The sequence below is a fragment of the Monodelphis domestica genome, chromosome 5, assembly GCF_027887165.1.
Source record: "Monodelphis domestica isolate mMonDom1 chromosome 5, mMonDom1.pri, whole genome shotgun sequence".
In the NCBI taxonomy this organism is placed as follows: domain Eukaryota; kingdom Metazoa; phylum Chordata; class Mammalia; order Didelphimorphia; family Didelphidae; genus Monodelphis; species Monodelphis domestica.
Window position 1 is genome coordinate 285,402,119 of NC_077231.1, and position 23,067 is coordinate 285,425,185.

Below are 23,067 nucleotides of genomic sequence, written 5' to 3' on the forward strand. Positions count from 1 at the left end.
TTGGAAAAGATTTTGGAAAGTGTTGTTTTTTGTGTGCTTCACTGTGGAATTTCCTGCATTAGAAAGCTTCCCCAAAGTTTCAGAGGTGTGTAGATTAAGATTACGAAACACACCATTTAGCCATCTATTACTTCAGTTGTTCTTCTGTTTCAGCCAAACGCACAGTCTTGAATGGTTTACTTCTTATACACATCTTTCAAAATTCTCCAGGAGGTATAAAAAAGAAAAACCTTGATACAAATAAATTTAATTTTTACAGAATCTTTGAAGTCATGTGCTTTGCCTTCTGGATTATTCAGAATCAAAGTTTAAGTATCACAGATGCTCACATTTCTTATGCATTTTTAACATTTCAGACATTTTTGCCTTCATGAATAAAAATAATAGCCATGATTTCGAGTCACCCTGACAGCTCTTATTTTTTATTGGAACAGACACAAACAACACAGCATGATCCTGGTTCCAATCAATACACCAGGAGTGGAATTGGTAAGGCCACTGTCAGTCTTTGGATATTTAGGTAAGTGAGAAGTATATACTCCAACATGCTAATTTAATTTGAAAAATGTTTATTAGATATCTAATATATACAAAGTGCTGTGTACAACATCAAGCCAAAAAATAAAGCCCTTGCCTTCCTAGATCCCAAAATGTAACCAGGGGAGATACATGCCAAACACCAATAGGGATGTGGTACAAAGAATGTGTTACAGGCAAAGAATCTGGGGGAGAGAATTTTCTTCCAGAGGTGGGCAGAGGATCTTTGAGAGACAGGATTGTAGGAGTTCTGGGAGCTACAGTCATTCCTAAGAAGCTGGAGGAAGGTGAACTGGTGAAGAAGACTGAGGAGCAAATGATGAGACAAGCAGGGCCATGGAAACCAGAGGATAGTGCGGCGTGGAGTGTGGTCAGCAGTGGCCTGGGTGGCAGAAGGGCCCAGGAGGAGGAAGCCTGGGAGAAGGCCATGGAACCTAGCCAGGGGTCTAGGAGAAAGCATCTGGGCAGAGCGGTGATGGCAGGAGCCAGACTGCAGGGAAAGAGGGAGCCCTGAGTGCCAGTCCTTGTTTCTGGGGGTTAGCAGGGTCTGGCCATTGCCTGGCACACAGCAGGGGCCTGGTGCATTCTCGATGCACACGTGCTGTCTCCGTCAGCCAGCATGTGGCATCCGGCTTTGCTCCCGAGCCAGTCAGAAGGGACAGCTAAGCGGGGCCGTGCCTCAGGGACGGTTTTGAGTGTAAGTCAGCTTCTTCCTTGGGCCCTGGGATAGGCTGGGCCCAGCTTGAACCGGCTGCATTGACCCCTGGGAAGCTGGCGGATGCGGAGCATCAGGGTCTGTCTGATCTGCGCTTGGGAAAGTGGCGAAAGCGTTACTCTCACAGATTCCTATTGTAAATGCCGCCCCCTGTTATTTCCGGAGAGTTGGTTGTTAGACACTTCCCAGCACCCCCTGGCTTGGACTTCCGTAAGATAATGGGCCGAACTGGTGCTGACTTGTGCGCCAACGGGTGGATTTGCATGTGACAGAACAGAACCTTGGAGGGGAGCAGCTCAGCTCCCCAGAATTGGGGCCCCAGAGGCCGAACCCCAGCACCCCCGTGCAGGCAGGGGGAGGAGGCCTGTCTGGGCCTGGGGTAGCATCGCCCGTCATGACCCGCTCTTGAGGTCAATCAGCCACAATCTTCGGAGGCAAAAAGACTTTTTATTCTAAGTCTTAACAATTCACAGCTCAGTTCTGGTCTTTGTGGAGAAGGTCCTACCAATATGGGCATGTCCGAAGCTCAGGATCACCTAGACTCCCCCGAGGATATGTCGCTGGCTCCGTTTAAACTGATTTGGTGGATTCTTTCCCTGTTTTTCAATGTAATTAAGTAATATATTGAGTGAGTAATGTTAAATGGCCCTTCTTCTACTTTGGAAACATTTAAGTACGGTTTCTATTTTGTAGATAATTTCCATGGAGGACATTTTGAGATACATTTTAATAAAGTTCGAGTGCCTGTTTCCAATATGATACTAGGTAAGATGTGTTCAGAAAATGCTTATCAAGAACTGCACATATTTTACAAAATAACTTCTCTGGAAATGATTATTAAAAATCAGACTCAGGGGAGCAGCTGGGTGGCTCAGTGGATGGAGAATCAGGCCTAGGGATGGGAGGTCCTGGGTTCAAATTTGACCTCAGACACTTCCCAGCTGTGTGACCCTGGCCAAGTCATGTAACCCCCATTGCCCTGCCCTTACCACTCTTCTGCCTTGGAACCAATATGCAGTATTGATTCTAAGAGAGAAGGTGAGGTTTAAAAACAAATTAGACTCAGAATTAGGAAAATTGTCAATTCCGAGAAATGAGTAGGAAAATGGAACAATAACATGTTAATGAAGTGCTGGGCATTTTTTAATATTTCTTTTAGATCACTTCAATGTGTGGGGATATCGGACTACAAAAGCTTTTTCTATTTCTTGTTTCTCCTAAAATTACAGTTTTGCCGTTCTTTAAACCACCCGTGGCGTTTGTGATTGATTCCTGGGTGGAAGGTGCAGATTTAAGCCACTCTAAACATTCTCTGCATTTTCACTTTCACCTCGAGGCAGCTAGTGGTTCTGCCAGTGGGCCAATAACCATTTGTCCAGCACCTATTATGTGCCGAGCAGGCATCCTGCTAAGCTCTGGGGAAACAAAAGCAAATAAAAACAAAGACAATCTCTGCCCTCAAGAAGCATGCAAAAGGAAGCTGAAAATCTTGAGGGCAAGCTGGGAAAAGCCCCAGAAGCTGGAGCACGTTGGAGGGTCTAGCAAAGTCCAGAAACAGGGTAACTCCTAGGGAATGAGGAGGTATAGTAGAGAGAGCGCTGGGCCTAGAGGCAGGCAGTTCTGAGTTCAAATCCAGCCCAGACCCTGACTAACTATATGATCTTGAAAAGAGCACTTAACTTCTACCTGCCTCAGTTTCTTCATCTGTAAAGGGGATAATAAAAGCACCTACTTCCCAAGGGCAGCTAGATGGTACAGTGGTTAGAGTGCTGGGCCTGGAATCAGGACAAGATTCAACTTCCCAAGTTCAAATCTAGCCTCAGATACATACTAACCCCCCAAGTCACTTAACCCTGTTTGCCTCAGTTTCCTTATCTGTAAAATGAGCTAGAGAAGGAAATAGCTAACCACTCTAGTATCTTTGCCAAGAAAACTCCAAGTAGCACAGAGAATTAATTGGACACAACAGAAAAATGAGTGAACCATTAATGATTCAGGGTAATTATGAGACTCAAATGAGATATTAATAAAACCCGTTGCAAACCTTAAGGCATTGCATAAATGTTAAATGTTTTTATTATTTCCATTATTTGGTCCTTTATTTTATTTTTAAAAATAAAAGTAAAGACAATTCCTATAGAGGCAATAAGGTAGCCCAGTGGATAGAGTGCTGGGCCTGGATTTAGGAAGTCCTGTGTTCAAATTTGATCTCTGATATTTAATAGCTGTGTGACCCTGGGCAAGTCCCTTCATCTCCATCTGTCACAGTTTCCTCAACTGTAAAATGGGAATAATAATGGCACTTACCTCTAAGGGAGGTGTAAAGATTCAAATGAGATCATATTGGTAAAGTATTTGGCACATAGTCAGCGCTTATTAAGTGTCTATTCCTTCCTTCCCTAAATTACATTTTGATATAAAGCTGATCTTTCTCCAAAGTTAGAATTTCCCCCCCTAAATTCCAGGAGAAATATAACATCACGAGCCTATTTCCTTCAGGTCTGTGGGCACGAGGCTCCGTGGTTTGCTGCTCTGGCCCATTACGGGAAGCTATTATTGCTCAGAGATGGCTTTGGGTCTCGGGCTGCAGCTCTGGGGCCCGAGTCTCTGATGTCCCATAGGACGTCCCATGTCCAGGCCACACGGGCTCCCACCCGCGTCCTTCTCTTCACGTCCGGGCTTAGGCCATTGTCTGTGATGTCTGCCCAAGATTATCCAGACTGACTGTTAATTCAGAATTCGTCTGAGTTGCATGGTTGGAGCAATAACCTTTCTTGTCTTTTTTTCCCTCCATGAACTGTTAGACGAATCTAGGGCTCCAAACCCTGGAACTGAGGCTGTGGAGGGCTAGAGTTGTGGGCCGGGCTCAGGGCAGCACAGGGACGCGTGGTGGCAATAATAACCTATTGGGCATGGCCAAGAACCTCTGTGAAAGAAGGGCACGAGGAAATAAACGCGTGCTCGGAAGAGGGTGCGAGTGAATTGCACCAGGTGCCCCAGGGGGTCTGCACCAAGGGCTCCGGGGCCAAAGCTGGCCTCCCCACTAGACAGTCCACATTCTACATTGGGACCCAGGTCAGAAGAGCCTGAGGAAGCCGGCCAGGGGACGGGGAGATCCTTTATGGAGGGATGATGGGAATCACCCCGGAATGGCAGGGAGGGCCAGCCATCAGTGCTGACCGAGGAAATGCCTGCATGGGCTGCAGATCCATCGAAATGCTGGGCATGTTTAACCGTCCTTTTCTTGGCTTCTTCCTCTATTTCATCTAGGCGAAGGAAGGGGATTTGAGATCGCCCAAGGCCGCCTCGGACCAGGCCGCATCCACCACTGCATGCGATCGATAGGTCTGGCCGAAAGGGCCCTGCAGATCCTGTGTGAGCGTGCGGCCCAGAGGGTGGCCTTTCAGAAGAAATTACACGCACATGTAAGAATGCTTTGAATAGATGAGCTTTCTTGGGCTTGGTTCCGCCTGAGCATTCATGGCACTAATCAGTCTTAGAAACAGGATTTTTCCACTGACATAAATAAATGCGTGTACGTACACATGCAGATGTTGGAAACTCTGTGGGCTAAATAACTGGCGCTGCTGCCTCCAAGCTCTCTGGGGGCATCCAAGGATTCTGCATTCCTGTCTCCGAAAAGATCGCTCAGATGAAGCCTGAGGCCACTTTCTGCTCTGATGATGAATAAGTAACTGGCATTCAAAACGGTGCTTTTTGAGGTTTGCAAAGAGTGTTACCTACATTATCCCATTTGAGCTCAATGAGAATCCTGTGTCCCTTCTGCCCCAAGACACGTGACATCTGTCTGGCTTCTTTCCTCGGCTCTTGTCCCATCTCTCTTCTAAATACCTTGAAAAAGTTGTCTAGGCCGGACACTTGGCACTTCCTGGCACCCAGGCTCTGCCCACGCCCCCAAGTCTCTGAGTAGGATTCGCATCTGACCTTCACCGAATTGCTCGCTGAGGTCACCTTGGAATCACCCACTCAACAGGTCATTTTTCATCTTCTGAGCCCCCCACCCCCGCCCCGTGACTTTTAATGCTGCTGACCAGTCCCGAGCCCCTCCCCACAATAAACATCCCCTCTCCTTGGGCCTGGTCATCCTGCTTCTCTGGCTGCCTCTTCACTCTCCCTGAATAGGGATTTGCCCAAAGGCCTAGGTTGGATCCTCTCCCTTTCTCTACACTGTCCACCTTGACAACGTCACTCACATCCCCTTTCTCACTTTTTCTTTGGATGGTGATGACTCCCAGTGTTCCATCTCCGGGCCAGACCTTCGATCTGAGCTCCAGAACCCCATCGGCCCAGCTGAGCTTTTCCCTGAACTCATTCCTCTTGTGGGTCACTCACCTGCTCGTGCCCGTTCTCAGGCCTGCACCACCTTGGGCTCTTTCCTCCTCTCCTTCATTGATCCCATCCTGTGGTTCTTATCCCAGATCTCTCCCTTCCTCTGCCATCCCTCAGGTGCGAGGCCCCACTACAAGATGCGCCATTTTCCACGTCCACCCCCATGGCCGGAACGCCCTCTGCCTGCTTGCTGCTTCCCTGTTCTTCACTTCCATCTGATTCCCTCATTCTTCAGGACGTCTTTCTCAATCCCTGTTCCTTCTAGTGCTCTCCCTCCCTTGATTATTTCCCATTCACCCGTGAGTGCCTTGAGAGCTGAGACTGGTTTTCATCCTTTTTTGGTATCCGCTAAAGGTCGCACAGTATAGGCACTTAGTAATGTCTATTGATGGCGGGGCTCCACACTCCTTACCTTTGAAGTGTTTCTGTCCACATCAGGTGCAGGAAGGCAGAGGGGCACCACAGGGACAGAGCAGGCATCTCGACTGCCTCGTCACATCCCGGTAGCATGAGGGATGCCACTTTCGGTCTACACCGGGCGGCAGTTTTTCAGACTGTGTCCTGTGCTTTTGTAAGTTAATGTAAATGAGGAGAATGTAATTTTTTAAATTAATAAATAGGACTCCCCCATGGGAAGTTCCAAATAATTTGCCAGAACCCGAAGGAAGACGTGTGAACATGTTGTAAACAATAACATTCCATTTCCCTGAAAGAGCTGGAACCGCCCTCCAGATGTCTTGTAATGACTCTTAGCTCCCAACCACGAGGGAAATTAAAACATTACTTTAGATCAGAGGCCCAGATTAATCCAGAGGAACCAGATTAATAAAGAGACTAAGCCCAGCGCCATAATCAATCCCCCCGAAAGGTATTTGGAATATGGCGATTCTTTTTCCCAAAGCAAACGCACATTTTAGTGGGGAGGAAAGAGCATACACAGGTAGTGATTCCTATGTGAATTTTTTTATTGTAATAAGAAAATTACTACAGTTAGAAATCTGGCTCCTCTCCCTAGCTTTAAATTGATTTAGATTCTGGAGGTGGAATGGTGTGACTGTAGATTTACTTCGGACTGTTCATTTCTGTCAGGTTTTAGCCTCCAAGGGCACAAAGGAAGAGATTCAATAGCAGAGCAACATCACATCTGAAGACAGGCTTAACTTCTGTTCCTAAACTAAGGAAAACTGAGGCCACGTGACCCGCAGCTGGTCACCTTGTTACATTTACAAACCAATATTCCCACAATCACTTTTCTGCACCAACCGGGTACAACAAGCCTAACGAATTCTACAAGAAATGTATTCAAAGGAAACAGAATCTTTGCTTCTTGATAAAAATGGAATATTCCATTGTTGATGCATTTTGAAAAGAAAAGAAGGCATATTTTACTGGATCTCAAATGGCTTTGCTGATCCAAGAGAAACTTAAGAGACCTATCTGGGAATGTTTTCTGTTCAGGGAAAAATAGATGTCAGCAGTAAAACATACCAAAGAATGGGCAGATTAGCCATCCAGGAAAGGCCCATCCTGCCTCAGGGCTTTAGAAAACAGGTTTAAAGTGCTCTTTAGGCTCCATGACCTGACACGATTCTAGGTGGATTCAAGTTTGTAGTAGCAGTATTTTATCCAGACAGTATCACAGTCAAGTTCATTAGCATCCACAAAGAATACAGCTTTAAAACAACTATCCAGTATTAGAGCACCGCTTTGCCAGACCCCAAAGACAAGATGGGGATGAGCTTTAAAAGAAAGAAGATGTGGATGAGGCAGCCTGGAGTTCGAATTCTGCCTCAGCAAAACTACCCTGTGTGATTTTTGGTAAATTACTTCATTCCTGAGGGTGGAATTTTCTCATCACTAACTTAAAGAGTTTGGATTGGACAGTCTTCTTTGGTCCCTTCCTGAAATGCTAAGCAAGTACATTTTAATGCAAATTGAAATTGCAGCATCCAGCCTCTTCCTGCAGTGTCCAAAGGGTCCTAGCCACTGCTAACAGGGTCAGCTTTGTGCACAATTTCCAGCAGGCAGTGAGGCTGTGGTGAGCCTCGGTTCATGGGTGGGAGGGAGGCTGACACCCCTTTTCCTTCTCCTGCAGGAGGTGGTGGCCCATGGGATAGCTGAGAGCCGCATAGCCATTGAGGAGGTGCGCCTGCTGACCCTGAAAGCAGCCCACAGCGTGGACACAATGGGCAGTGCCCAATCCAGGAAGGAGGTAAACCTGGCCCTGTGCCTGAAAGCTTTAGGCCCCAAGTAAGAAGGCCTGGGTTCAAATCCTGCCTCAGACCCTTACAAGCTGACAGATCTTAGACAAGTCACCAAGTCTGCCTCAGTTTATTCATCTGTAAAATGAGCACCTGCCTCCCAGAGCCCATGTTTGGCTCAAATCTAGGATAATTATTGTAATGTGTTTGGCACAGAGCCCACGCCATAGATCTAGAGGGCAAAGAGAACCTTACGAATTCCAGGTGGCAGAGAATGAAATTCAGAAGTGTCTGACATGCTTAAGTGGTTATGATTTCAAAATAAGAAATGTCTCTCATGTTTAGATTTCCAACTATTGAGGTGATTTGGGGGACTTGTTTGCATAATTCCTGGGATAGTCTTCAGCAGCCATCTTGGACAGAAGGGGATATATTCTAGAACCATGATAGTGATGGTGAACCTGTGGCACTGGTGCCCAAAAGGGCACACAGAGCCCTCTCTGCCAGAGTTTATTACTAGACAGTCACAGAGCCTGGGGTGGAGCTGTTCCCCTTCCCCTCTCCATGCACCTGAGGGCATTCCTCACTTCGCAGCCCTCTGCCCAGGAGCCAATGAGAATGCTTCCTCCCTCCCCTGTCTGGGGTGGAAGTAGGAGCCCCTCTCCCTCCCCCACTCAGTCTCTGTTGGGGGTGGACCCAGCTCTGATCTGGTGGGTGGGGTGGGGGCTCGGCCCAGTACCCCAAGGTTCGCCATCACTGCCATACACAAGAAACGCCAGGCCTGGCCAAGATAACAAATGGCCTCTCTGAATGGGGGTTGAGCAAAGTACTGATTCCCGAGTGAATCACTGAGGGTGACCCACAAGAGAGGCGGCACTGTCTAGGCAGTTCTGTAGCTGGTGTCCGAGCCCCGGCGTCCTCTCTCCGCCAGATCGCCATGATCAAGGTGGCCGCCCCCCGCGTGGTTTGCAGAATCGTGGACCGGGCCATTCAAGTGTGCGGTGGAGCTGGGGTCTCCCAGGACTTTCCTTTGGCCAGAATGTGAGTAGAATCCATCCGGTGCCGCCTGTTTCTTAAAATGCTGGGAGCAAAGACACCAGGAACCTGGGACAGCAGGTGGCCCTCAGGCCAGAAGAGGAGTGAGTCTGGCTCTCCAGACCGGAAGCCCCTCCCTTTGGGCTGGGGAACCTTGGAGCTGCTGCGGCAGTGGGGAGAGGCTTCGGAGCCTGGGGTCAGCACGGAGGAGCCACTGGGGTGTGCTAGGGAAACCCCAAGGAAGCGGCCCTTGCCCTCTCCGGCTCCGCTTGGTATGGAGGCCCGGCAGCTGCACCCGCGGGGTGTGATTGGGCTGCAAACATCAAGGCCCCACTGCACTCTGGGGGCACGCCCTGGCGTAAGAAGCCCGGACCTCCTCTGCGGGCCTGGGGGGCTACCGCCGCTGCCCCCCCCCCCCATCCCCGTCCTTTTCCGGGGCAGCCTGGAGAGGTTCCTTAGGGCAGGACCGCCCGGCTCCCGGTGTGGCTAACGTTGGAGTCGGCCTGCCTTGCAGTCAGCCCCGGTGTTCTCTCTCCAGGTACGCCATGATCCGAACCCTACGGATAGCGGACGGGCCTGATGAAGTCCATCTCTCGGCCATCGCCAAAATGGAGCTGCAGGAGCAAGTCGGCAAACTGGCGGCCCGGATGTAGCGCCGCGATGTGGGGGTGGGACTGGCCCAGCAGGCCGAGGCTCCAGGAGCGCAGGAAGCAGGGGGATCCCGCCTACCCTCGATGCTAATCCCATTGGTTAGAGGAGTTTTCCTATTGAGGGTAGAATCGCAGCGCCTAATTCCGTGGCCGGCGGCTCCCCAGATGGGCCCTTCATTGCAAAGAAGCAAAAAGCGGAGCGAGCCGGTGCGGAAGCTGGCGGCCGGCGAGGCTGTGAACACGTTTCTGTTCTGACCAGTGTATTCTGACTGATCTCCCCCCCCCCCCTCCCCTGTGCTTGATTTCATGCCTTTAAAGCCAGGAGAAGGCCGGCAGGAGGCTTCCCCCGAGGGTGGCCTTGCCCAGGCCTTGTCAGGCCTGAAATTCCCGCCAGTCAATCCTGACAATAGGGCCGGCAGACAGCCTGGGAGGGCCCTGGGGGAAGGGCGGGGCAGCAGGCTCTCTCTAAAAGGTTCACCATCACTGACCTGGGAGACCAGCATGGAGTCTTGTCTCCAGGCCTGTGTAGCCTTGGGTGCCCCGCAGTCCTGGGCGGCCTGCCCAAGGGAGAGGAGCCTGTCAGAGACGCTCCTTCCCCTGCATTGAGATGTTAGAGGTTTTGAAGGTTGTTCTCAGGGAGAGCGGCAGCCACACCTCTTCCAGATGCCAAATTGCTGTTGAAAAATCAAGTCTTGATTATTGAAAATCTGTGTATGTTGCTGGAATAAGCTACTGTGAATTATACTAAAGTGTCAAATTAAAAAACTTTCAGTTCTAACAAGGTTTTAAAATCAGTATGACTGAAGATTCTGGTTTCTGGAGATTGTTTCAACGTGCATTTGAATTTCTTCCCAGGGGGAAGATGTTGGGAGGATTCTTAGAGTCTAGTCAGCCCAATCGGACCCTGGAGGAATGAGGGAAGCCAGGATTGCTTGTGGAGAATTCCGGCCAAAGCCTAATTAAGTTGTCTCTGCAGTATTTAAAAAAACAAAATGCCCAACTGATGTTTATCTTTTCCCCTTTGCTCCAGGAAGTTCTTCTAGCTGACTCAGGTGTTGGCACCCATGATCTAAATCCATTGGTTAAAAAAAAAGTAGATTTTATTCCGGGCTCTCCCAGAATGAGAGAGAGAGAGAAGGGGTGTGAATCATGCAGTGCAGTATCTTCCTTCCCCTCAACATTTTTATCTCAGTGAAATCAGGCTTACACGGATGTGACAGGAGGCTTTCGAGTAAAAATAATGACAGAAGAGCAGCAAGAAGGCCCTGGAGCATTGGGAGGGGAAAGGGTCTGTTTCTGCCATGTTGCCTTGGTATGGGCAGAAGGGGTGAGAGACCCTTTCCCTGCCGGTCGCCATGCCACCCTAACCCAACACATTGGTAGCTGTCCCCTCGGCTTCTGTTTCTGATAAGGGACCAGAGTTCCTGCCAGGAGAGCTGTACCATGATGCATCACAAATGCTTTAGGGGACATAAAAGGGCCTGCAAAAGCAGCCCTCTCTTGAGCAGCATCTTTCCAGAGTTCCAGTCATGAGCATGTTTTGCCTTATCTTCCAAAGAGACTTTAGGTCATAAAGTATAAAGTTCAGACTCAAAGAGCATTGGAAGCAAATTAAGAAAATGTCTTAATAGAATTAGATCAGGCAAGGGGCTGGTTATCCAGGTCACCTTGCATATCAGACTTCATTAATAAATGCTTTTTTTCATTCATTCTTTTGTTTCATTTGGCCATTTATGCACAGGCAGAATAAGGAAACAGGTCAGTCGTTCCTGGTTAGCACTTGTGTTTAAGGGTTTAAAGGCTGCTTAGTTCAGTTATAGTCTCTCGTTTGTACAAACAATTAAGGAGGGATAGCCTGTAACAGTGAAGGAGTAGTTAACTCTAGGCTTGTAAGTCTACCGAATAGAGGGTGAGAACCAGCCATTTCTGTTTCCAAGCAAGTGAATAAGGAAGATATACAAAGGAAGACATCAATGTGTGAGGAACATGGGATAAAACTTTCTGCAAAAATCTCTCTCTGAGAAAATGGTTTTGTTCCAAAGCAAGAGATAACAAACATCCCTGACTTTCTTCAGTTTGGCACAATTAATTTCAAAGTATTTCATAATTCTCTCAACTAGTATTTTACTTACTTCACATGTGCCAAAAGGCAAGAAGCTGGAAGTTTGTCTCTAATCCAGTGGAACAGTTAAGAAGTGCAAATCACCCAGAGGGCAGAAAGAGTGTCTTAGTTCAAGGGGAAGTGAAGATACCTGAACAGGAACAAAACCATTTCTGGTCATTGTTAGGATTTTCCAAAGGGATATGTTTCTGGGAAATATATCCCAACATAGTACAGGATAGGAAAAAAAGGCCGTTAGGATCCTTCTATAACTTTCAGCTTCTTTCCAGCCTAAAGTTCCTGTTGTGCATGCTAGATATCTCTCTTTTTCACTAAAAGAGTATAATACTTTACTGCTAAGATGGTGAGAAACTGGAGAAAAATCCTTTCTAAGTCAGTGATGGCAAATCTATGGCACATGTGCCAAAGATAGGATGCAGAGCACTCTATGTGGGCACACAGTGGCATCGCCCAACAGAATTCATTACTAGAGAGGCAGAGGGGCTCGGTCAAAACTACCCCCTTTCCCCTTTCCACAGTACCTGATGACATTTTTCCACTTCACCCACCCCTCTGCCTAGTAGCCCAATGGGAGTGTTTTCTTTCTCCCCTGTGTGAGGTAGTGGGGGGGGGGGGAGCGGCACGTATGGAACATGATCTCTGAAGGTTCACCATCATTGCCACAGATCATAACTGCACTGTCTTCCACTTTGTAAAAGGACTTTCACTTACATGTAATGTCAGTGCCTCACTGTGCCATGGAGGTGGGCTGGGATTCTTAAAGTCATTGCCAAAAGGATGAAACTTCCAGCAAGTCCTTACGAAGTGGAAAACCCTAAGCCCCCACTATCTGTCAACTGCAGTCATCATTGCTAAGTTCAGAGAGACTTTTCGCCCAAAGGCTCGTCACCAAGTGAAGTCTGTCACCCAAGTCAACAAGATGTGTGATCTCTGTTGATGGGAGATTACACTGATGAAGTTGTGGATCCTTGATAGTGTGTGTGTGCCCTTGCTCTAAGGAGGAAAGGTTACTATCAAATTGGCAAAAATGACTTGAAGGGAAAAGTCAGTATTGGAGGGGTCATGCAAAGATTGGCACATTAATGCATTGTTGGTGGAATTATACATTAGTTTAAGCATTTTGGAAAGCAATCTGGAGGCATGCGAAGAAAGACCAAAACACCCACATCTTTCAACCCAGAGACTCAAGCATGTACCCTAAGAAGACTATTAAGAAGAAGAAAGGCTTCATACACACTATTTATTTCTAGAAACACCTTTTATGTTAGCAAAAGAACTACACCAAATTGACTGAGGAATGGCTGATTGAATTGTGGCACATGAATACAATAGAAATTTACTTTGCTACAAGAAACAACAAAGGGTGTAAATATGGAAAAACATGAGAAGACTTACATGAATTGATGTAAAGGAAAATAGAGCCAAGAAAACAATAAATATTGTATGTCTACTGTAAGATTAAAATTAATAACTCCAAGTATTATATTTAATATGATTTATTAGTAATCACTTGAAGTGGAAGAAAAAAAATTGAAGTACAAAGCTTAAGTGTGGCCACATGAGTAAACTTTCCTGTGTGATTGAGAGAAATGGGCACAGAGAGAAGAGATGAAATGCAAAAGAAGAGAAGCTCAAGAGAAAAATGATGGAACCTTGCACACCCCAGTGGGGGAAGGGAGAGATTCCATAGAAGGTTGGAAAGGAGGGCCAGTTGGCCACAGCTGATTTTCTGGACACCCTTCTTCTTGGAGTGGTCTGGTTGCTGCACCATTTTGCTTCACTTCTCTCTGGCTAACCTCTCTGAAAAGAGGAAGGCTGAAGAAAGGCTTGGCTGTTATCCTCCTTGACCTGGCTGAATTGAAAGAGTCTTGCCCAGTGAAGATCTCAACTGGATAGAAAGGACTTTTGAACTGAAGCCTTCTATCAGAGATAGGAGATTTATAGTTTAGGGAAACCCCTTTCCCTCTCTCCTGTTAATTTCCCTATCCCCTCTTTCCCAAAAGAGAATAAATTAGATCTTTTACTACAAGAAGCTGTCTTTAACTTTGTAGTAGGAGGGAGAATTTAAATATTCAAAAAGGAAGATTTGGGAGGGGTTGACTCACCATCTGGTAGGCAAGGAATTCATTAGGCTGCTTAGCAGGGAGAACCAAAAAGGAAGGTGTGTCTTGGAATCAAGTCCCCTTTTCCTCAACCTGCTTCCTGGAGCAACATCTATTCAGTCCCCATCTCTCAATATTCCCCTCCAATACACCTGCCAGGCTTAACCCCCAGCCTCCACAGCCAGGTTCTGAGAAGAAGAGAGAGGGGAAGGAGCTACACAAAACTTAGATCTTTCCTACATTAGTGCATAGAGTAAATACACAAATGAGATGCTGGGAAAGAAAGTCCTGGGGAGCCAATTCTATCCACACAATGCCCCCTATGATTCCATTGGTAAATGAGCATGTAGAAATCGTCCAGATTTGCATGCCTAGTTTCCCCAATGAATCAGTACACATAACCAACTTGTATCTCTAAAGATTTCTTCACTAGAGGTACATACAATATTGCATTTTCTAAGGAGAAATTACAATAATTTGGGGATAAGAGGGAAATAAAAGAGAGAGAGGACAAAACCAATGATTGCTAGGTGCATTGACAAAAAGCCAATTGGAAGTGGCAATCCCCTCTGACACAATAGTGTACATTCAAAATAAATACATTCAACCCCCCACAGTTCAATTCACTACATCCCAAAGTTTATTCTGGATTTGGTGCAATGTGTGGTTTCTGCAGGCTTCTTTATGGTACCTTCTCCAAACAGTTCATTTTCTTGATTTGGGGAGTTAAAGGGCTTCTTTTGCTGAAATTACTCTCAAGCAAGAAAATTTTTTATAAATCTAAAATTTTATGACAATAATAAAATCCCCCCTGAGGAGCAGGATGACCAATACACACCTCACCCCAGGATACATGGCTGAGTTATGAGGTATATGAATCAATTGTTTAAAGAAAAAAAAATCAACAAAAAAACCCAAACAAATAAAAGAGAAAAAAGTTAACTTCTGGATGAAACATAAAATATCAAAGTCTCATGTGTAAAAATTCTAAGTAAGGAAGAATAAGCCCATAACAGTTCCTTGAATCAAGGCCTGATTAAAGTGATTTATGTCCCACAAGTCTGTGGTAGCAATTATGCACTTAACAACCAGTAGCCAGTACTACAGAAAATTGCCATACTATGAAAGAGAGAAAACGAACTAGATTTTGAAGCAGAAAGGGAAATTCCCTGGTCTGATTCTACCTTTGTTCTCAGGGATATGGGAACCAAATGTCAGCCAAACTGAGGCATTTGGTAGAAGTCAGGATCTGGCATGAGGGGATCCTGCATCTAAGGATATCAAACAGCTGCTTCCTCGAGCCCCAAAATAAGTTCAAGTCCCCTGTCTTGGCACAGAATCTCATCAATCCCGCCAGGATTGGTAGGTCTCCTTGACCTTGTGCTCCTAGGCACTGTGCATGTTAACTTTGTGCTCCTTGGCACTGTGCACGGCTCTTTTGTAATCCTTTCTCCTGAAATCAGGCACAGTCATTAATCAAAGTCATATTATATTTAGCAATCAAGTATGCATTGACATTAGGGTTATGTAAGGGGAAATTTTAGGGTTGTGACAATCTAATTTTTATTGGTCACCAGGGAATATCCCAAATAAAATACCCAGGTCAGTTTGGAAATTTTATGTTGGTTTAATTAATATAGAGGGAAGGAATTAAGGAGAAGAAAGAGGGAAGGGGTATAGGATTTCTCCTGCCTGGCCTGTGCCAGGGGGAGTTCAAAGACCTCAGCCACAAGGTCTTTTCAGAAGATTAGAGGCTTAAGAGAATGGAGTTTTGGAAGGTAAAGGAGAAAAGAATCAGCCTAAACTCTGAGAGAGCTCAGAGAAGATGCATCACCTGAACTAAGTTACTAAGCTTCCCCAGTAAGTGTATCAAGGACTCTTACGCCAAACCCAGACAATAGCTTCTGCCATGACAAGATGCCAAGACACTCAGCATACTGCTGCCAGGGCCACCTTTCTGCAAAAAGAGGCCGAGAGAGGAAGTGACGTGAAATATATAGATCATTTTTATATCACTTTCCTGCTTCTCACATGTACCAATGGTAGCTTAAGCTTGACTTGACTTAGGACAGCCCAGGGGTCTGTCAGTTGTTTCTGATTTGTCATTTGCTAGCACATGTCTGTCATAGGCCATCCTCCTAAATACTTAATCCTCAAGTAGGGGTGTAGACATTCCTGTTTTGTTAGACTAAGCAGCATGGAGTACATCTAAAGTTCACAGTTAATGGATATTTTAAACTTATCCTAGTACAAAATTAAAAAAAAAAAACACAACAACATTAATACTGGTAACATGTGCTTCAAGTACAAAAAATAAGAGAAAAAAGAAAACTCAAATACTCTATTGCACATACAAGGTAAAACAATATCAAAAAAATTTTTAAAAATAAAAAATATATAGTTCACATTCCATGAAAAGGTGTCAACCAAGTAGAGGCACAAACAAAGGCTTCTTACCCAAAAATGAGATCTATTTCCTTTTTAACTTGGCCATGATCCACAGTGATTTTCATTGTAACTGCACATGATTTTCACCAAGTAACAGCTTTTTAAAACAGTAGTAGTACAGCAGCTAATGCACATTCAAAGAAGTACCAAAATAACTCCCAAATCACAAGAACCCCTTTAATGACAATAGCAAACAAACCCGCTATCTTAGGATTCACTTGAGTCTCTATAGCCACTTGCTGTATGACATTTTATTTTTGTTTTTTTTTTAACCTTTACCTTCTGTCTTGGAATCAATGCTGTGTATTGATTGGTTCCAAGGCAGAAGAGCAGTAAGGGCTAGGCAATGGGGGTCAAGTGATTTGCCCAGGGTCACACAGCTGGGAAGTAGCTGAAGCCAGATTTGAACCTAGGACCTCCAATATCTAGGCCTGGCTCTCAATCTACTGAGCTACCCAGCTGCCCTTGCTATGTGACATTTTAAAAACTTATAAAGCTCATGGATACTTGTCACATGTTCTCCAGATCTAGCCAATCTGTCAACTTTAGCCGAGATATTTCTGATGAAGTCTATTACTGCCATCATTCCAAAAACGTGGCAGGAGAAACCAGGAAAAGAAAAACAAAATACCTCTGTCCTGTTAATGAAAACCTTTTTGGTCTAAAATGTCACCAAGAATCTAGATCATTCTGGTGGAAGGGTAAAAGCTAAAGAGTTACAAATATAAAAACCATTCAGGAGCCACTAGGCTGAAATATATCTTGATTAATCTCAAGATGCAGAAGGGAGATTCTACCCAGTCTCTGCAACACATCCAATATGGGGTTTGTCCACACTATGTTCAGTGCAGAAATCCCCTTCAGTATGGGGGACCCCAGAAGTGTGACAGAAGGAATCTAGATGGATGATGATACTCCAGAGGGGAAGGAACCTCAATGAGTCTGAATTTTAAGCCTTTTCAGACTCCATCTATCTACCTTTGGATCTCTATATCTATATCTGGATCCAGGTGACAACTCTAAATGATGCAAAGCTTTCCTGATGTTGCCCTCTTGTGTTTACCCATCATACATTATGTGTTGGATTCCACCCTCAGGGGTCATTCCTGAAATAGTAAATAAAATGTAAACTTTTCTGGAAGTAGAGCAAAAATTCCTCTCTAGTGATTGGAATGGAGAGGACAAATGGGAGATGGGAGAGACATGGAGAGTTATCATGCCTGGTAACTCATTGGATGCAGAGGGGAAGGGAGGGACAGCAAAAGATGAGATCTCTGTAAGTATGGAACCAGTCATTGCCATGAACTGCTTCTCACTGTTGTTTAGTTGGGGCTGATCATGACCCCATTTGGGGTCTTGGCAAAGATACTGGCGTGGTTGGCCCTTGCCTTCTCCAGATCATTTTACAGTTGAGGAAACTAAGGCAAAACCATTGTGTCTGAATATTTCTGACTCCATTTGGGGTTTTCTTGGCAAAGAAGTTGGCATGGTTGGTCATTGCCTTCTCCAGTTCATTTTACAGATGAGGAAACTGAAGCCAACAGGATGAAGTGACTTGCCCAGGGTCACCCGGCTAGTAAGTGTTTGAGGCCAAATTTGAACTTGGGAAAATGAATCTTCCGGACTCTGAGCCCAGCACTGTGCCACCTAGCTGTTTCCCACGAATGTTTCATTATCATGACAACATGAAATATCAGGTTAATTTTCTAGTGAGCTGCATTGGATTGCAGCACTAAATTCTGCCCAAGTCTCCCCCGTGCTCCAGCCCAAGTGGGCTACTCAATGCATCCTACAGGTTTTCCCAGCTCTGGAATTTCACTCCTCTGATCTCCTTCAGCTTGAATGCCCTCCTGCTCTATCTGTGCCTACTGAGAGCATCCCCATCCTGGAGAGCATCTCCCACCGGGTTTCCCTTAAGGTCACAGCCAGAAGTGCCTTCCCTTCTCTGAGCCAGGACAGCTTTTGTTCAGCACAAAACTCAAAGGATACAAGGTAGAACACGCACTAATAATAATAATAATAATAATAATAATAATAATAATAATAATCGTTATTACTAACACTTACATTCTTTCTAATTTTTTCCCCAAACAGCAATTCTGGGTGGTATAGGCACTATCCCCATTTTACAAATAAAGAAACTGAGGCAAGCAGTTATTAGGGGAAACTTGTCCAAGATCACATAGCTGATGTGTCTGAGGCAGGAATTAATCACTTGGCTGACTATATCTCTTGTCCTTCCTATAAAATTTTAAGCTCCTTAAAGGCAGGGGCCATACCTTGTGCTATTCATCTTTACTCCCAGTGGTCCCTGGCACATGCCTGCTTCTGATTCTATTTCTAGATTGAGGACTAAGTGGTGATGGAGAAGGCTTTGAAGTATCTCCCCCTCCTGTGTGTCTGTGGTCTGATACAGCTTGGAATTTGGTCAGAGAGAATTACTTCTGTGGGTCACAAGAGTCTCTTTGTCCTTCAGGAGCCTCTTATTAAAATGCCATCCTTTGAGGCTTGGTGTTCTCTTCCCGAGCTGGCATGAAGCTGAGAGAACCATAATGCATTGCTAAGTTCACAGACATAATGTTTTAACTGGCTCTGGTTCACCAGTCGGCTGAGTAGCTAGAACTGGGGCTGCATGCAAAAGGCACCAGAGAGCTTTGTCCCCTTCTGCTGGTTCTCCTTCTTCCAGTCTGGTGAGCTTGAGGGGGAGGTTTGCCCTGGGAATGTGGGCCTTGGCATTTACTCTCCCATCTTCAGGGATAGAGATGGTGCTCACATGAGGAGATCCCAAGAGAGTGAGACACCTGCACTCCAGGAATGAAATCCATATTGGGGCTTGCATTCAGCTGGTCTAGTTCTGAGGCCCTGAAGATCAAAGAGAGTTCCCAGGCCCACTGGGGTCCCCAGTCCCACTGGAGCCCCCAGTCTCCCTGGAACCCCCAATCCCACAGGAGCCCCCAGTCCCACTGGAACCCTCAGTCCCCCTGGAACCCTCAGTCCTACTGGAGCCCCCCAGTCCCACTGGAACTCCCAGTCCCATTGGAACCCCCAGTCCCTCTGGAGCCCTCAATCCCACTGGAACCCCCAGTGCCCCTGGAGCCCCCAGTCCCACAGGAGCCCCCAGTCCCACTGGAACCCCCAGTCCCACAGGAGCCCCCAGTCCCACTGGAACCCCCAGTCCCACTGGAGCCCCCAGCCCCACTGGAGCCCCCAGTCCCACTGGAACCCCCAGTGCCCCTGGAGCCCCCAGTCCCACTGGAATGAGCCCAACAGTTTGAGATGAGTGCTCCTCCAGTAATGATCCTTTCCTTGGACATGGGACCCATGTTATATCAGTATTAAGTCTGAGCTCACTCCTCTTGGGGATGAAGGCAGTAGAGTAGATAGCGCACTCCGGTAGTGTTAGGGGCAAAGGGCCTTGTGTTTGCGCTATATTTTGAAAGTAGATATCCATTTATAAAAGCTAAATGATGTTAATGGGTTAAATGGACCTGAGTAACTAATCACTGGTGGCCAACAGTGGGAGGAGCATAAATGGAATGGAGGCTCAAGCAGATGGCATTAGAGACACCCCAAGGCCACAGGGGGATCCTCCAACTACAAGAGGGATAATGGAGCCAGGCTCATTCTGCAGGAGACCCAAAAGTCTTCCCTACAATGCAAAAACCTCAAAAAGAGCTAACAGCTTGGATCATTACCAGGTAGTACTGAAGGGGAGACAGGACGGCATGCAGAGTGTTTGCCAGCAGTCTAGACAGCTTCAGTGGGGGTGCTGCAAACTCTTCCATCTACATAGTTGGGTCTTATTTCCCCAGCACATCAAAGAGCGGCTTCTCTCCTCCCTTAGATTATCTAAGAGTTAGACTACGCTTGACTGCCATTCCAATGGCCATCCAACCTGGAATTTGTTCCTTGAACTATCAGATGAACTTTCTAGGAAGCCAGATTGATTTTCCCAGATTGCACCTTCGTCAGGATGCCAAGACACCTCTGACGCTCAGCAGCAGGGCTCAGAGAGCTCACTTTGGCCTCTTTGCCAAGACTGGACAAGCAAAAGATGCAAAATTTCTGGTGAAAACATTTTTCAAGCTACTGAGTAACTCATATCCTTTCCGAATGTGGGGAACAATTCATCTGGGAAACCATAGCAATGTAGGATTGGATTTTTCCCCTTCAGCATTATTCTGAAGCAGAGAAAGCTCTCTTTCTCCAGCCTAGTATGAGGAACCAAGCTATCCAAAGGGAAGAGTCATGACTGCTCAAGGAGATTTTCCTGTCTTTTTAGAGAAAGGGGCAGAAAGACAGGCAGTAACCCATGGGACAAAGGAGACTTCCTCTGAGCTCAGTTAACCGCTTTAGCCTCCACATGGGCTCTCACCATTTGCGTTTAGAGACTGATACTTTCATAGCCACTTGATGTGGTCCCCAATGATGCGATTTTTTAAAAATGGCATGGAGAGGCAGTAAACATGTATTAAATGGAAGCTGGAAGAGTGGGTTTCAGCCTGCTTCTGTCACTGATTTCTTTGTGTGACGCTCTCTGGGCCTCGTTCCTGTGAGAGCCCCCCAATGGATTGTCCATCTTTCTAAGGCCATTGGAGAGAAGTGAATCGAACCTTTCCCTGGCATTATCTAGAAATAAAAAGCCGACAGTCCAGAGAGATGGGTGAAATGGCCTCCCTGGCTCAGGTCTAATTCCCACTAAGATGGGGGTGAGCAGGGACCAATTACTATGAGGTAATAAGAAAACCAGATATTTTTTCCTCAGTCTGTCCTGAGACAAAGCGACCTGATTCTGCTTTTCAGGGTTCCTGACACTCAGGCTCGGCAATCCAATTTGGAATAGCTTAAAGTAAATACTGAAAAATAAGAGAATGAGGCAATATAAAAAAGGTCGCTTTCCCTTCTGGGGCAAGTCTAAGGTAAAAAACAAATACTGAAATCTGAGCTGAAAAGGTTCAAAACTCAACAACAAGGGATATAAGGGTTTTTCTAAAGCTGGCCCCTACCATCTCCCATCCCACTCTTGTTTGTTCCAAAATCTGGAGCCGAAAGCATTGCTACAGAAGGCTCCAAGTGACTTGGCCAAGGTCACCCAGACAGCAATTATCGGAGATGGGACTTGAATCCAGACCTTCTAGTTTAGAAGGCTGGCTCTCTGGTCACTAGAACAGGGACGATTCTTTTCTAGCCTTCTAGGACTGTGAATGAACAAACTGATTGACCAGGTGATATTCAGGGGAAGGTGAATGACAACAGTGAAGGTCTTTGGTGTATGTGTTGGAGAAGTGGGGGTATCATGGCTGGAGCTGTATGGGAAAGGGCTTAGGTTTGTTCTGTTCATCCCCAGAGGGAAGAACTAGAAGCAAATGAGAGAAATTCAGAAGGAGATTTAGGTTTCATGAAAGGAAAGAAACATGCCACAGATGAATGGGTTGCCTAAGACACAGGAAGGATTGGAGAGGGAAGGAATAAGCATTTGCAAAGTACTTTACAAATATTATTTTATGCTCTCAAGCACCCTGGGAGGCAGATGCTATTGTTATTCTCACTTTATAGTTGAAGAAAAGGAGGTGAACAGAGGGGAAATGACTTGTCCAGCATCTCACAGCTGGTTAATGTCTGAGGCTGGACTTGGACCCGCATCTCCCTGATCCCAGGTCCAGCACTCTATCCCCTGTGACACCTAGTTGTCCCTAAGATCCTCCTGAGAGGAAGACTCCTCCAGGATGACCTCAGTTAATGGAAGTCTCTCTGTGCATCTTGGACCAACTGGAAAGGAGAAATGAAACCTTGAAGGGAGTATCAGAAAGGGGCTGAATGGTTTCAGGAAAAGGATTTCCAGAGGGTGTGCCCAAAGATGTGACTGCTGCTCTGACGGATGAGGCTGTTACTTCCCTTGTGGATGCTGGGAAATATTCCTAGCTCAAGCTTGCCATGAGCTGCGCCTTTGCACGGACGTGGGAGAGAGGGGAATCTGTCATGTGTGACAGTCCTCCCTCAAAGCAGAAAATGGTTTAGATTAGGAATAATTATAACTTTCAGATTTGCTTCTGGCAGGCTTGTGTCCAGAAATAGAGAGCATTTTTCCCCTTCAAGAAAACACAGTGCTGGCAGTTTTCTTGACTCCAACCTCAGACAAACATTGGCAGTAGCTTCTGCTGGGAGTCCTTACGTGACTCATTTCACCCTCTTCAGATCTGTGGCGAGGCAATCCCTACAGCAACTCGTGCTTGCCAACTGCCCCTGCTTTTCCTGTTGACAGAGCTCTTTGGGGGGAGTAAACATGGTCAGTATTTCTGTATTTTATAACTACTATAGCCGAGCAAGACTAAAATAACTGAATAGATATTGTGTAAAAATTAAATGACATTTTAATACCAGAAGAATGCAAACATGAACATTCATCCTTGGATAGTCTATGTGACTCAGATTTTCCAGTAAATTGTTCCTAGAACTTTCCTTTCTATACACAAAAAAGAATTCTCTCTCTCTTTCTCTCTGTCTCTCTGTCTGTCTGTCTCTCTCTGTCTCCCTGTCTCTGTCTCTCTGTCTCTCTTTTTCTGATGGTAAAAACCAAACATTCCTTGGCTCTGCTTAACCTTCATCCCACTTCCCAGAAACAGGTGGCCCTACGTGGTTCCACTAGCCTGTCTTCCTTTCTTACTCGTTATCTGTAAAGTCCTTTGCCAAACTTAAACACCATTTAAAAACTAATTATGGCACTGGACTCTGGGTGAATGAACAACCTGGAGAGTGTTTCACGTTTCTAGTTGTTAAAAATAGCATTTATTAAACCATAATATAACTAATAAAAATAACATGTGGGCAAGCATCCTATGAACCTATCTGAATCCTGAAGACTTCTCTAAAATGGCATAGGGAAAATACCTTTCAGATTCATTAAAAG

General features: G+C 45.9%; 3 protein-coding genes across 3 annotated transcripts in view; 2 read left to right on the top strand and 1 right to left on the bottom strand.

Moving 5' to 3' along the window:
* Positions 1 to 6,181, bottom strand: part of ACKR4 (atypical chemokine receptor 4) — a 30,296-nt gene extending 24,115 nt beyond the window's left edge. Inside the window, exon 1 of the mRNA XM_056800235.1 lies at positions 6,015 to 6,181. The gene's annotated coding sequence lies outside the window, so the exon portion shown is untranslated. The remainder of the gene's footprint in view (positions 1 to 6,014) is intronic.
* The window catches only part of ACAD11 (acyl-CoA dehydrogenase family member 11), an 87,873-nt gene extending 77,591 nt beyond the window's left edge, over positions 1 to 10,282 (top strand). Inside the window, exons 15-20 of the mRNA XM_001369357.4 lie at positions 435 to 520; positions 1,946 to 2,017; positions 4,523 to 4,677; positions 7,698 to 7,814; positions 8,735 to 8,844; positions 9,377 to 10,282. Coding sequence (XP_001369394.2) covers positions 435 to 520; positions 1,946 to 2,017; positions 4,523 to 4,677; positions 7,698 to 7,814; positions 8,735 to 8,844; positions 9,377 to 9,491 — 655 coding nt within the window. The 3' untranslated portion in view covers positions 9,492 to 10,282. The remainder of the gene's footprint in view (positions 1 to 434; positions 521 to 1,945; positions 2,018 to 4,522; positions 4,678 to 7,697; positions 7,815 to 8,734; positions 8,845 to 9,376) is intronic.
* Positions 10,283 to 18,974: 8,692 nt separating this feature from the next.
* LOC107649976 (MAGE-like protein 2) lies at positions 18,975 to 19,421 on the top strand. The gene has a single exon (XM_016425509.1). It carries the CDS (start codon positions 18,975 to 18,977, stop codon positions 19,419 to 19,421), a length of 447 nt encoding a protein of 148 aa, XP_016280995.1.
* Positions 19,422 to 23,067: the final 3,646 nt, after the last annotated feature.